The sequence below is a fragment of the Sodiomyces alkalinus genome, assembly GCF_003711515.1.
Source record: "Sodiomyces alkalinus F11 unplaced genomic scaffold SODALscaffold_8, whole genome shotgun sequence".
Classification (NCBI taxonomy): Eukaryota; Fungi; Ascomycota; class Sordariomycetes; order Glomerellales; family Plectosphaerellaceae; genus Sodiomyces; species Sodiomyces alkalinus.
The window spans coordinates 1,112,625-1,123,160 of record NW_021167086.1 but is presented as its reverse complement, the minus strand read 5'-3'; the positions used below and the strand labels follow the sequence as shown (position 1 = coordinate 1,123,160).

The 10,536-nt window shown below is 56.4% G+C and overlaps 6 protein-coding genes across 6 annotated transcripts; 2 read left to right on the top strand and 4 right to left on the bottom strand.

Annotated features, from left to right (window-relative positions):
• Positions 1 to 27: 27 nt before the first annotated feature.
• Positions 28 to 3,258, bottom strand: SODALDRAFT_341121 (hypothetical protein; the record flags this gene model as incomplete). Its single annotated transcript, XM_028613017.1, has 1 exon — positions 28 to 3,258. The coding sequence occupies one exon, from the start codon at positions 3,256 to 3,258 to the stop codon at positions 28 to 30; it is 3,231 nt and encodes a 1,076-aa protein (XP_028464807.1).
• A 91-nt stretch (positions 3,259 to 3,349) lies between these two features.
• SODALDRAFT_212615 (hypothetical protein) lies at positions 3,350 to 4,452 on the bottom strand. The gene has a single exon (XM_028607288.1). It carries the CDS (start codon positions 4,252 to 4,254, stop codon positions 3,442 to 3,444), a length of 813 nt encoding a protein of 270 aa, XP_028464806.1. The 5' UTR covers positions 4,255 to 4,452; the 3' UTR covers positions 3,350 to 3,441.
• Positions 4,453 to 4,696: 244 nt separating this feature from the next.
• Positions 4,697 to 5,932, top strand: SODALDRAFT_335217 (translation machinery-associated protein 22). The gene is made up of 4 exons (XM_028612398.1): positions 4,697 to 4,919; positions 5,009 to 5,028; positions 5,137 to 5,224; positions 5,337 to 5,932. Exons 1-4 carry the CDS (start codon positions 4,850 to 4,852, stop codon positions 5,768 to 5,770), a joined length of 612 nt encoding a protein of 203 aa, XP_028464805.1. The 5' UTR covers positions 4,697 to 4,849; the 3' UTR covers positions 5,771 to 5,932.
• A 49-nt stretch (positions 5,933 to 5,981) lies between these two features.
• SODALDRAFT_212583 (hypothetical protein) lies at positions 5,982 to 7,466 on the bottom strand. The gene is made up of 3 exons (XM_028607287.1): positions 7,144 to 7,466; positions 6,809 to 7,082; positions 5,982 to 6,750 (listed from the first exon to the last, which is right to left on the bottom strand). Exons 1-3 carry the CDS (start codon positions 7,328 to 7,330, stop codon positions 6,114 to 6,116), a joined length of 1,098 nt encoding a protein of 365 aa, XP_028464804.1. The 5' UTR covers positions 7,331 to 7,466; the 3' UTR covers positions 5,982 to 6,113.
• A 333-nt stretch (positions 7,467 to 7,799) lies between these two features.
• On the top strand, positions 7,800 to 9,311 carry SODALDRAFT_335214 (26S proteasome regulatory subunit s5a). Its single transcript, XM_028612397.1, has 2 exons — positions 7,800 to 8,322; positions 8,445 to 9,311. Exons 1-2 carry the CDS (start codon positions 8,032 to 8,034, stop codon positions 9,063 to 9,065), a joined length of 912 nt encoding a protein of 303 aa, XP_028464803.1. The 5' UTR covers positions 7,800 to 8,031; the 3' UTR covers positions 9,066 to 9,311.
• SODALDRAFT_352199 (trafficking protein particle complex subunit 4) lies at positions 9,162 to 10,399 on the bottom strand (the record flags this gene model as incomplete). Its single annotated transcript, XM_028613584.1, has 3 exons — positions 9,162 to 9,766; positions 9,860 to 9,985; positions 10,392 to 10,399. 3 exons carry the CDS (start codon positions 10,397 to 10,399, stop codon positions 9,421 to 9,423), a joined length of 480 nt encoding a protein of 159 aa, XP_028464802.1. The 3' UTR covers positions 9,162 to 9,420.
• Positions 10,400 to 10,536: the final 137 nt, after the last annotated feature.

Here is a 10,536-nt window from a genome sequence, read left to right as displayed (position 1 = left end):
CAACACCCCGGCTTCAATTCCTCAGCCTCACGCATCCATGTGGACGGGGATGACCCCCGATCCAACCTTGGGCTTCCTCGCGTAACCGTTCAACACCCTCCATCCAGCGCCACACGTCCGCCCCTCCTCGACAATAGCCGCCACACCATCGAGACACTTCCCCGCCTCAGTCATGGCGCGGCCCGTCGTGACGATGTCTGTCAGTCTCAACTCGCCGGCCAACTTCTCCATCTCACACCGCAGGAGCCACCGCTCCCAAACCCAACTCGCGGCGAGGCCCGTGATGCTCGCCGCGGCATCGCTGCTCCCAGTGGTGGTGGCATCACTGCTCCCCGTAACCATGGCCTCCAGGGTTACTGTCCGTGGGCCCTCGCCGTCGGACGGCGGGGGCGTGGGGAGGCCCCTCGGCAGGGCAGGGAGCGGCTTGGCAGCTCCGGACGTAGTCGTGGGGGAAGAAGCCGGCCGCCGTTCGCCCATGGGGAGGTACATCCACGCACGGCGGACCTCGTCGAAACCGGCGCGGGCGAGGCGGCCGAGCCACATCTTGGTCGGGCACGGGTCGTAGCCCAGCGTCTTGAGAGTAAACCCGAGCTCGACGCTCTTGGCAAGGCCGAGCGGGCCCGCGTTCACGATGTCCGAGTCGAGGAGGGAGAACTCGAGGTAGCCTCCCGGCTTGAGGACGCGCATGCACTCGCGCAGACAGCTCTCCCACTCGTCCTCGCCGTTCTCGCCGACGAACTTGAGGATCGAATGCAGCTCGCGGGCCGAGATGAGATCGAACTGGGCGTCGGCGAAGGGCAGGCGCGTCAGACGTTCGACGGCAACCTGGCGGTGGTTCGGCGGGCCGCGGATGTTGGAGTTGGACAGCTGGCGGATGGCCTTGGTCGTCACCGTGTAGATCTTGGTGTTCGGAAACTGAAGCGCGCAGTGCCATCCCCAGTCGCAGGTCGACTGACCTCCCAGGTCAAGGATGCGTGCGCGATCGCGAGCAACACCGTTCTTCCCCGGAGCCATGCGTGAGGCGTGTGCGAGACGCTTGGCGACGGGCGACGAGATGAGACGGCCACCGTTGAGCATTTTGTTGGCGGCCACGTGCCAGGTAGACATGGCTATTTGGCTCATGGCCTCTTGTTCCTTCTCTTGGCGAAGCTTTTCGGGATCATCGAGGAGAATGTCGTCACCCCGGGCCACGTTGGCGCTGAGTCGCTTCTTCGCCGATTGGGGCACCACGCTCAGCTGGTACTTGCCCATGAGCTGGTTGCGATGGTATTCGGGGAGAGAGATCCTTTGGGCCTGAAGGGCCTCGAAGCGAGGGAGCCGATGAACGAAGACGTCGAGGGACCCTTTGCGGATGATATAGTCCTGAAACGCGCGGTAATATGCCGACTCCTGCCTGAGAAGCTTAGAAGGCAGGCGGCAGGGGGCGCGGGTGGTGGTGACGATGGAAGAGAAGCGAACTGTCTTCTTCCTCGGCAGCATTGGGACTTCGAGTTCCGTCCCGGATGTCTTGCTTTCCCTTTCCTCCTCCTCCTCTTCCTCCTCGGTGTCTTCGGGGATGGCGGGGAGTCCCTGATGGCTTCCTTCCTTCTCCTCGATCTCGACAGGCTTCAGGTACGATCGTTGTGCCATGAGCCACATCTCTGTGCGGTCGAGATTCGACAGCGCAACTTCCTGCTGCTTACGAGCGTAGTCAGGGTCATAGACGGTGACGATCTCCGTTGGTGCTTCCTCCTCCACCTCCACCTCCGGAGACACGGGTTCCACAGCGACGGTGAACGAATCCGAGGCACTGGCCGTGCTCGGCACCTGGGGAGGCCGTGCAGTGGGCATGTCGTCCTCAATGTCGTCCTCATCCTTGACTTCCACGACCTGTTCGACCGGTGACGACGAGGCAGCGACGCCGCGGTAGAACTGCTCGGCCATGTTGTCGTTGGCAGCAAGCCTTGTCGGCAAGGCGAGGGCCGAGGGGATGCGAGGAACGGGCGGGGCCGAGGTCTCCGCGTTCCAGGGACAGCGGTAGAACTGCTCGGCGGTTGTCGAAGTGGGCGGTGCCAGTTCCTCGGGGCTCTTGCTAAGCATGTGCCAGGTGCTCCTCGTACGAGGCGAAAGGCCCAAGAAGAAGCCGCCAGGAGAAGGGATCTCGAGCCTTGTCAGGTCGGCGAGGGAGCGGTGCTGCGATGCCGGCGTCAACTCTGCAGTGCGAGGTGCCTGGAAGTGGAGGCCGGTGAAGATGCGAAGTGGCTGCTGGCGCATCTCTGGGATCGGCTCAGAAGGAACTTCGACTTCGAGTACTTGCTCTGGCCCCTCCTGTTCGTGTGCGGTCATGCTGCCGCTGTCGCTCTCCCCCGAGAGAGCTTGCAGGGTTGCCAGTGCACCGGGCTGGAGCTGAACACCGGACCAGCCGTCCTCCTGTACATTGTCGTCATTGCCGATGACTGGCGTGGGCGGGGCCGACATTTGGGCCATCTGCTCCGAACTCAGACTTCCGTCCAGACTACCGTCCAAGGATGGGGGAGCAGAGAGAGTTGGGACCTCCTGGGCCTGGCGAGCCTGCATGAAGGAAAAAACCTGAGGCGACATTTCTACTCGGGTGGGAGGGGTTGGCGGAATGGGGGAAGTTAGCTTCTTGAGACCAGCAGACCTCGCCGACGTCGCGGACCATTCCTCGGTCGGGCCGTTACGTGTATTGGGAATGACGAGCTGCGGCAGATTCCCCCGAGCATGAGATGCGGGCGTGACCGCCCCAGTCGCACCTTTCCTCTTGTGCGAAGACTTCCTGGACGGCGTTCGCCCCAGCGGCCCCAGCGGCCCCAGCGGCTCCTCTTCATCGCTGAGGCCGTACAAGTCGTCAAACTCTGTCACGTCGGTCATGACGCTTGACCGGTAGTTCCATTGGTTCGAGGTTTGTGACGGAGAAGGCGGACCGTCCGTGGATCCGGTGGACGGGGAAGACGGCAGAATAGGCGCAGCCAGGTAGTGGAATCCCCTGGGGGTAGGAAAATGGTCGCTCATGGGTGACAGCCATGCTTCGATGTGCATGTCGGTTCGAGGACGAAGCTTCTGGCCATTTCGACCACCCGCCGTGTTCGAGAGCTGCTGCTGCTGCTGCTGCTGCTGTATGCCGTGGCGGTGACGGATGCCACTCTCTTCCTCGGATTCTTCTTCAATTATGGTATTAAGTAACTTCCCCGGTCTCCGAGCCAGCGGAGGCGAGGGGGGTCGATAAGTCGACGACGGCAGAAGAACCAGCTCAGCCATGATGATGAATAAACCCTAGATGGCAGTGAAACGAAGAACGTAAGGTCGACGAGAATATAATGGAAATTAAGAAGATGCCAACCAGTGGCGATACCACGACGAGGACGCACGGCGCTCTAGGTCCAGGGGAAGAAGAAGCCCCCCCAAACAAACAAAAAGGACCAAGAAAGAAAAAATAGCCCTTTAACGACAGGCTGCTTCGGTCGACGAAGCGTTCAAGAAAATACAGAAAGACAACCCGAGGGAAGGAGAGGAAGAAAAGTGAAGGTGACCAGACCAAACCACCGGGTAGCCAAAAGGAAAATAGGAGGGAGTTTGGTCGTCTTGTAATGCATTGTTCCTGTGCGATCCGGACGGGACAGGGTGGCATCGGAGAGACGCCGGACAAGACGGGCAGCGGCTCTGGTGACCTTTGACTGGACATGAGCGATCAAGTGATGCAAGGCAAGGCTCGGGGCAGCGATGTGACGGCACGGCATTCTCGTGCTGTCGGTTGACCGGCACCGCCAAGGATTGGGGGATCATCTCGCCTTGTTCTTCGTACGTTTGTACCCCTTCCCAGGAAGCGGAAAGAGGGTAGAACGCAAAAGGGCCAATCAAGACAAGCACCACATTTCTAATTTTGGAAGAGGACGGGATGAGCAATTGGCTGGCGCGCGCGAAGAGGAATGGTAGAAGAAGCGTATCCGTACTGGGGAGGATATGCGGCATACGGACGATGTGTGGTTGCCAGGCTGGTATTGGTTGCATACCCAACATCCAATGATGGGCCGCGAGAGCGTGAAGTCGGCGCTTAAAAAGCCCAACGCCTGTGCCAACCCGCCATTCCGTTCGTCGATTGGGTGGGAAGAAGCTGGTTGGGTCAAGGACCCAATGACTCTTCAATCCTCGCCTCATCTCATGGGCCAGAAGCGGCAGCCATCGGCTTGGCTGGGGAAAGGGAATACCCGATACGGAGTGCCAGGAAACGACGCAGCTCGAGATGGATGGGTTCATACTTCGTAGTATCGGTCGGTTCAATGGCGATGGCTCTTGAATTTATCGGGTGCTCGGCCCTTCAACCAGCGGTGGAGGCTGAAGGCGGTGGCTTAATCCATGGTTCCGAGGATGCAAGATGTATCGGCCCATGATCGAGACCAGACATAAGAAGAAAACGTGGCCTTGCCGCCATGAATGTCTTCAGTTCAACGGGATGTGATGGATGGTGAATGGTGAACAGGCTGTTGGTGTGGAGGAGGGGAGGGAGGGGGGAATTGATTCCGTCATGACTAAGACGGGGAGGTAGGTAACAGAGTACATGTATTGATTGTTTACCTTATGTAATCACCAGCACGGTATACCTGCGCCAGCAACGGCGACCGTTTAGTTGGTCCAAGCCACTCTACCTTACATAAGGCCTACTGTAGCTAAGGTAGCTAGCGTCCAAGTTCCGTGCTGCCCCTCCATCAATTGCACAGGACCCCGCAATGAAAGAACAAGAAACGGGACCAGGAGCAAGAGGGGCACGCCACGCATCACCGACGGCATCCCCCCTTCTTTCCCGTCGGGTTTTCATAGCAAACCCTTCGACCTATTCCTTTACACTTTATACATGATGGCCGAGACGCAGCGACAGGAGATCGTAACCGAACCCCAGAGTCGTCGTGTCACTTACTGCGGCGGTGAGTGGACGATTCATACACCTACCTCCTTGCTTTCACCCCTCAACGCTGAGTGTCCAAGAGTGCTGACCAGAACCATCTGTCCCCAGTGTGCAGCCTTCCCCCAGAGGTATGGCCCAATATATTTGAAATTGGACTATTATTTTCCCCCGTTTTCCGGCTCATAGCATGCCAGCTAGACACCCAGCTTTTCTAACTCGAATACACCAATGAATAGTATTGCGAATATGGCGGTACGGTGAAAAAGTGCCAGGACTGGCTTCAAAAGAACGAGCCCGCCCTCTATGACACCATCTGGTCACCAGGTTCGATCTAACACCCTTCCCCCGACCCTGTCTGTCCCACCGACGAGGTCAAAAAGCAAAAGGAACCGGCACACAACACGAAGACGAAAGGATTCTGACCTCCTATCTGTAGAAGCCCTAGAGGCCGCAACGGCCTCTCTCTCCGTTGAAGCCCAGAAGCGCGCCGCCAAAGACGCGCAGAAGAAAGCCGCCAAGGCGCAAGCCGCAGAGGCCAAGCAAGCCGACAAGCTGGCCAACAGCCATATCGTCATCAAGAGGATCGAGCGCAACAAGAAGAAATTCGTCACCGCCGTCATCGGCCTCGAGGCCTTCGGTCTGGAATTGAAGAAAGTCGCCAAGGACCTCGGAAAGAAGTTCGCGACAGGGTCTTCCGTGACCAAAACCCCCAGCGGCGGGGAGGAGATCGTCGTGCAGGGCGACGTCAGCGACGAAATTGAAGAGTTCTTGTTGGAGAAGTACAAGGAGATACCCGAGGACAATATCGAGTTGGTGGACGACAAGAAGAAGAAGAAGGCGGCGGCGGCGGCGGCGGGGGCGGCAGGTTGATTGAAATCACAATCTCGCCTGGGGGAAATATGGGGAAATGGTGACGACTGCAGGGGCCTCGCCCAACGAATCGCTACCATCTAGAATTGGTTCCATTCGGCCTTGTATATCCCGAGAGAAGCTCCCGCGGACAAAATCTGTCATGTCACATTTCCGTGCCTCCCTGTGTGCCAGTCCCAGTCCCAGTCCCAGTCCCGAATGTAACGCCGTCAAGAAAAAGCTGCCCACACGGATGAATCCTCCTCCGTTTCCGAACTCTACTTCCCACAGCAGCCCCAAAACAATAGTGGCTTTTCCGGCTCCTAGTCTTGGCGAGGGGGCCCCTCTTCTATGCTGTCCTTTTCTATCCTCTCTTTCGCAGAACGCGCGTAGACCCGGATGCAGATGCCGCGGTGGACTTTTTGGCAGCCGCCGCCGCGGTAGTCTTCGTTGCGGTACTTCCCGTGCCAGCCTTTCGTACGGTCCCCGTCGCGGCTCTTGTAGCAGCCGACGCGACTTTCGATGCCGTCCCCGCTTTCTTCACAACCGTTGAAGTGCTCCCATCACTAGACACGCTGGCTCGCCGTCCCGTACGTGTCGCGGGTCGTGACGTCGGTGGCTTAGAAGAGGAGGGCGCCGCGGCTCTCCTCGTCCGTTTCGCAGTAGTGGACGTCGTTGCGACGGAGCTGGTGGTCGACGATGTCGTCGCCTTTCTCATGCCGATAGGACGTGTTGTCTTGGCTTTCTCCACCACGCTCGCCAATGCCGCACGGGCCGTAGTAGGCGCTTTCAGCGGCGAGGCTGGCCTGGAAATCTGTGTCTTTGAAGGAGAAGGAGGCGGTCGGTCGCGAATCGCCTGCCGGACATTGGTCGACGTAGGAGAGAGAACTTGGCCGGTTCCGGCCAAGGATGAGGGGATCATAGGTCCCGTCCGGTGTTTCTTCTTAGGATAATCCATCTCGTTGGCCTGGTTTTCCTTGTCCCCACTTGTTATCGCGTCGCTACAACGTCGTCAGCTGCGCATCACTACACCAGTAGCTTGTGCTGGGAGAAACAAACCTGAGGCGCTTGCGCGATCTCGGGGAGCCCTGCAAGGCGTGAGAAGCCTTCACGGGACTAGTTCGCCGAGGGAGGTCTTTCTCTGGTACAGGGGGTGGCCGCGATGTTGCGAGAAGTCTTCTCTTCTGGTCCTCAACGCATTTGGCTACCAAATCTTCCATGGTGACGCGAAGAAGGGACCTTGGCACGCGATTAACGCGCATTTCCACTCGTGTCCGTAGACTCTGGGCTCGCGCGTGGTATTGGGCCCTTAACCTCCTTGCACGGTCCGTAACTAGGCTTGGGTTAACAGACCTCCCGGGACGACACGGTTAAGTGGGAAATCAAGCACCCACTCTCCAGTTGCAGATTCTCTATTATAGCCTGTTTTTGCTCAAGAGTAATCCCTCTCCTCTGCTTCAACGGACTCTTCCGTGTGGGCGTGCCGGTTTTGGTTGGTATGAAGTGATTTTCCGCTGCTGCTGGAGAGCGCGGTGCCGGAGACGCTCTCGAAACACGTTTCTTTGTGCGTACGGGCGCCATCTCGAGTTTTGATATGTATATGCCGAGAGACCTCAGAATATGGTGAGGTTTCAGAGAGCGCGCAGCTGTGTGTGTAGGAGCACAATAGAACACGGAAGATGTCACTTTGAGGAAACCCCGTAGATATGAGGCTGCTGTTGATGGTTGCAGCTTCATGGTTGGGTGGGTCAACACCTGGATTAAAGTAAACAAACCACTGTGAGGTCAGCTTACATAACGCCCCCCTTCAGGTCGTCCCGGAGCCAAATACGGATATCTTTGCTGAATCTGCGTGAGAATGTCTATTGGCTGCATTGTAGGTATCTACATTCTAGTAGTGGGTCTATCACGTGACTCTATAGCTCTTGTCACTTCATGTTTCGGTGGTACGTACTTTCTCGGCCTAATAAAGTGTGGACCTTGTTAGTCTACCAGTAAGAGCAACCTTGGAGCTCACCTCGTTGGTCGTGCCTGCCTGTCTGAGGCTACCACCTAATTACGACGTACCTCTCAATTACATCTGCACTTCGTCCTTCTGAACGCATCACCATCATCCGAAGCACTCCCCTACCTACCTACACACAACTCGTCGATCCACGCTCGTCAGATACCACCCAGTAAGAGTTCTAACGAGGTCACAAGTCCCTGCACGTAGCTGCTTTTCTCTTGCGACCAGTACAACGAGCGACTTTCAAACCGACCATCAAAAGCGCTTGCCCAAGATGGTTCTGGAAGCGGTGATGGTTGTCGTGGACAACAGCGAGAGCAGCAGAAATGGAGACTACCAACCCACTCGATTCGACTCCCAAGCCGATGCGGCAACTGTGATCTTCCAACAAATTACTCGCAGCAATCCGGAGTCTTCTGTCGGGCTTATGAGCATGGGGGGAAAGGGCCCCGAGGTCCTCGTGACTCTCACAACGGAGCAGGGCAAGATTCTGGAGGGCTTGCATCGAACAAAGAACAAGATTGGAGGGTCGTCGCATCTTGCCACCGGCATCCAGGTCGCCGGCGTACGTATATACTCTCGATTGCCACCTCTCGCTTTCCTCTTCCCGTCGCCATCGAATTTCCCCCTTCCCTCCCCCCCATCAAAGCTTCTCGCGCGCTAACTTGTCTTTTTCTTCTCATAAAGTTGGCTCTCAAGCATCGCCAGAACAAGTCCCAGCGGCAACGGATAATTGTCTTCGTCTGCTCACCCGTCGAGGAGGAAGAGAAGAAGCTGGTCCAACTCGCAAAGAAGATGAAGAAGGGCAATGTCTCTGTGGATTTCGTGCTTTTCGGCGAGCTCGATGATGGCGACACCCAGAAGAAGCTACAGGCGTTCAACGAGAACGTGAAGGGCAGCGAGGGATCGCATCTAGTCGTCATCCCCCCGAGCGGCAACCTCTTGAGCGATCAGATTATCTCGTCTCCGATATTGCTGGGCGAGGGCGCCGCAGAAGCTGCCGGCAGTGCCGGTGCGGCTGGTGCCGGCGAGGGCGGTGACTTTGGCGGCCTCGATTTCGACCCGGCTCTCGACCCCGAGCTTGCTTTGGCGCTACGCATGAGTATGGAGGAGGAGAAGGCGAGGCAAGAGAAGAAGGCACGCGAGGACGCCGAGGCGGCCCAGAAGGCATCCCTCGAGGACATTAAGGAGAACGGGGAGTCTGCTCCCCTTTTGAATAAGGACGGCGAGCCGAGTGGCAGTGGCGACACTGGAAACCAAGATGAGGACAAGAATAAGAAAGGCGACGACAGGATGGACACGTCGTAGCTGAGCATCTCAGAAAGACCTGCTCAGTCGGGCTTCCGCAACTCGCGGTTGGTCGAGACAACATGATGTAACAATTAGCTCTGGAGAAAATTGCACGAGGGGTTGCACTCCGGCTTGCAGAGACAGGGAAATGGATGGCTTTAATGATTTAAGTTCCCCAACGCCGATTAATGCACGAAACGTGCTTCCAGCGAGAGTTTTCTTTCAACTCGCAACTCCCGCACAGCGGGACTATCAACGCCGAAGATCAATTGTCATGAGTTTGTGTAAGAAAAGAGGTTTAGTTTGGAATCACCCCGTTTCCTTTCCGCCTCCGCCAACGCCTGACTGGGCCTGGTCTCGCGCTATGATGTCCTCACCGGTTGTTGTTGATCTCCCTAATATACGACAACAACTTCCTGTCAAACGTCTCACAGCGAATCGGCATCTCCGTCTGGTAAAAGGGGTTCTTCATAACATAGTCGCTATACAAGTCGTATATCCTCCGCATGGTCACGTCGACGTTGACCTGGGTGGTGTCGGTGAAGAGGAGGAACTTGGTTCCTGTCAGGGTGTTGAAGCATTGAAGTCGGAAGTTCTCCGTCTCCATGACCTCAAGGCCAGAAGGGGGTTCTGGCCGACTCGGTATCCCGCCTGGAGCCGTAGGCGTAGCTGAGATCTGGTTCTTCAGGGGGTCGAGACGGGCTGTAATAGCGTGCACTCTACCGGGGCGGCGAAAATGCCAAGGTTAGACAGAGGAGGACAGAATAGCCGTGGGGACACGCAGGGCTCTTCAAGCAAAATTTGGAGCTCACCCATGGAAAGTGCCAGCAAGGACCAGATAGTCGTTTGTACTGAGTTGGTTGAGGCCCCCTTCATGAAAGGTGCGATTGAGGATGAGGCCCCCAGCCTTATTGATAATGATGAGCGCAAAGACGGTCCTTAAAACAAGTCAGAGGATGATCCTACTAAGAAGGCCCCATAATACATTTAAGTACTGACATATCTGTTAATCAGGTCTAGTTGAGCTAACCGTTCATGGCCCTCACATAGGTATGCTCCTGTGTGGTGCTTTGTGTTCAGACATATGAATTCGCTTGCAAGATGTCTGTTGGACTTAGGCGGTCGTGAAAGGTCTCCGCCTTTAGCTGTGCTGACACTGGAGGTATCTGTTGTACCTGGAAGCCTGCACTATTACATAATTAAGATCACTAAAGATACACCCTCGGCTAGTCACTGAAATCTGTTGCGTGGTTCCCTGCAGGCACACCTGTTGACGGGTATATCCTCAACCGCTACCCTTTTGGGCTGGGATATTCTTCCTTCTATACCCGTATATCCACATACATACACATATTTCACACGTATCATTGTTCGACCTTTAATAAAATCACACCCATTATACGCAGGTGTTTATGTTAGGTACCTTGAAGATACGTGTACCTTGTATAAGTGTAACCGCTATAAAAACCACGATAATGTTATTAAAGAA

Bases quoted from the DNA above. Each gene is read 5' to 3' on its own strand.
- SODALDRAFT_335217 (XM_028612398.1), top strand. From the start codon at position 4,850: ATGATGGCCGAGACGCAGCGACAGGAGATCGTAACCGAACCCCAGAGT. The intron at 5,029-5,136 runs GTATGGCCCAAT...ACCAATGAATAG, and splicing joins TGTGCAGCCTTCCCCCAGAG to TATTGCGAATATGGCGGTAC. The intron at 5,225-5,336 runs GTTCGATCTAAC...TCCTATCTGTAG, and splicing joins TGACACCATCTGGTCACCAG to AAGCCCTAGAGGCCGCAACG.
- SODALDRAFT_212583 (XM_028607287.1), bottom strand. From the start codon at position 7,330: ATGGCGCCCGTACGCACAAAGAAACGTGTTTCGAGAGCGTCTCCGGCA. The intron at 7,083-7,143 runs GTGGGTGCTTGA...ACCCAAGCCTAG, and splicing joins AGAGAATCTGCAACTGGAGA to TTACGGACCGTGCAAGGAGG. The intron at 6,751-6,808 runs GTTTGTTTCTCC...ACGACGTTGTAG, and splicing joins AGATCGCGCAAGCGCCTCAG to CGACGCGATAACAAGTGGGG.
- SODALDRAFT_335214 (XM_028612397.1), top strand. From the start codon at position 8,032: ATGGTTCTGGAAGCGGTGATGGTTGTCGTGGACAACAGCGAGAGCAGC. The intron at 8,323-8,444 runs GTACGTATATAC...CTTCTCATAAAG, and splicing joins CCGGCATCCAGGTCGCCGGC to TTGGCTCTCAAGCATCGCCA.
- SODALDRAFT_212615 (XM_028607288.1), bottom strand. From the start codon at position 4,254: ATGAACCCATCCATCTCGAGCTGCGTCGTTTCCTGGCACTCCGTATCG.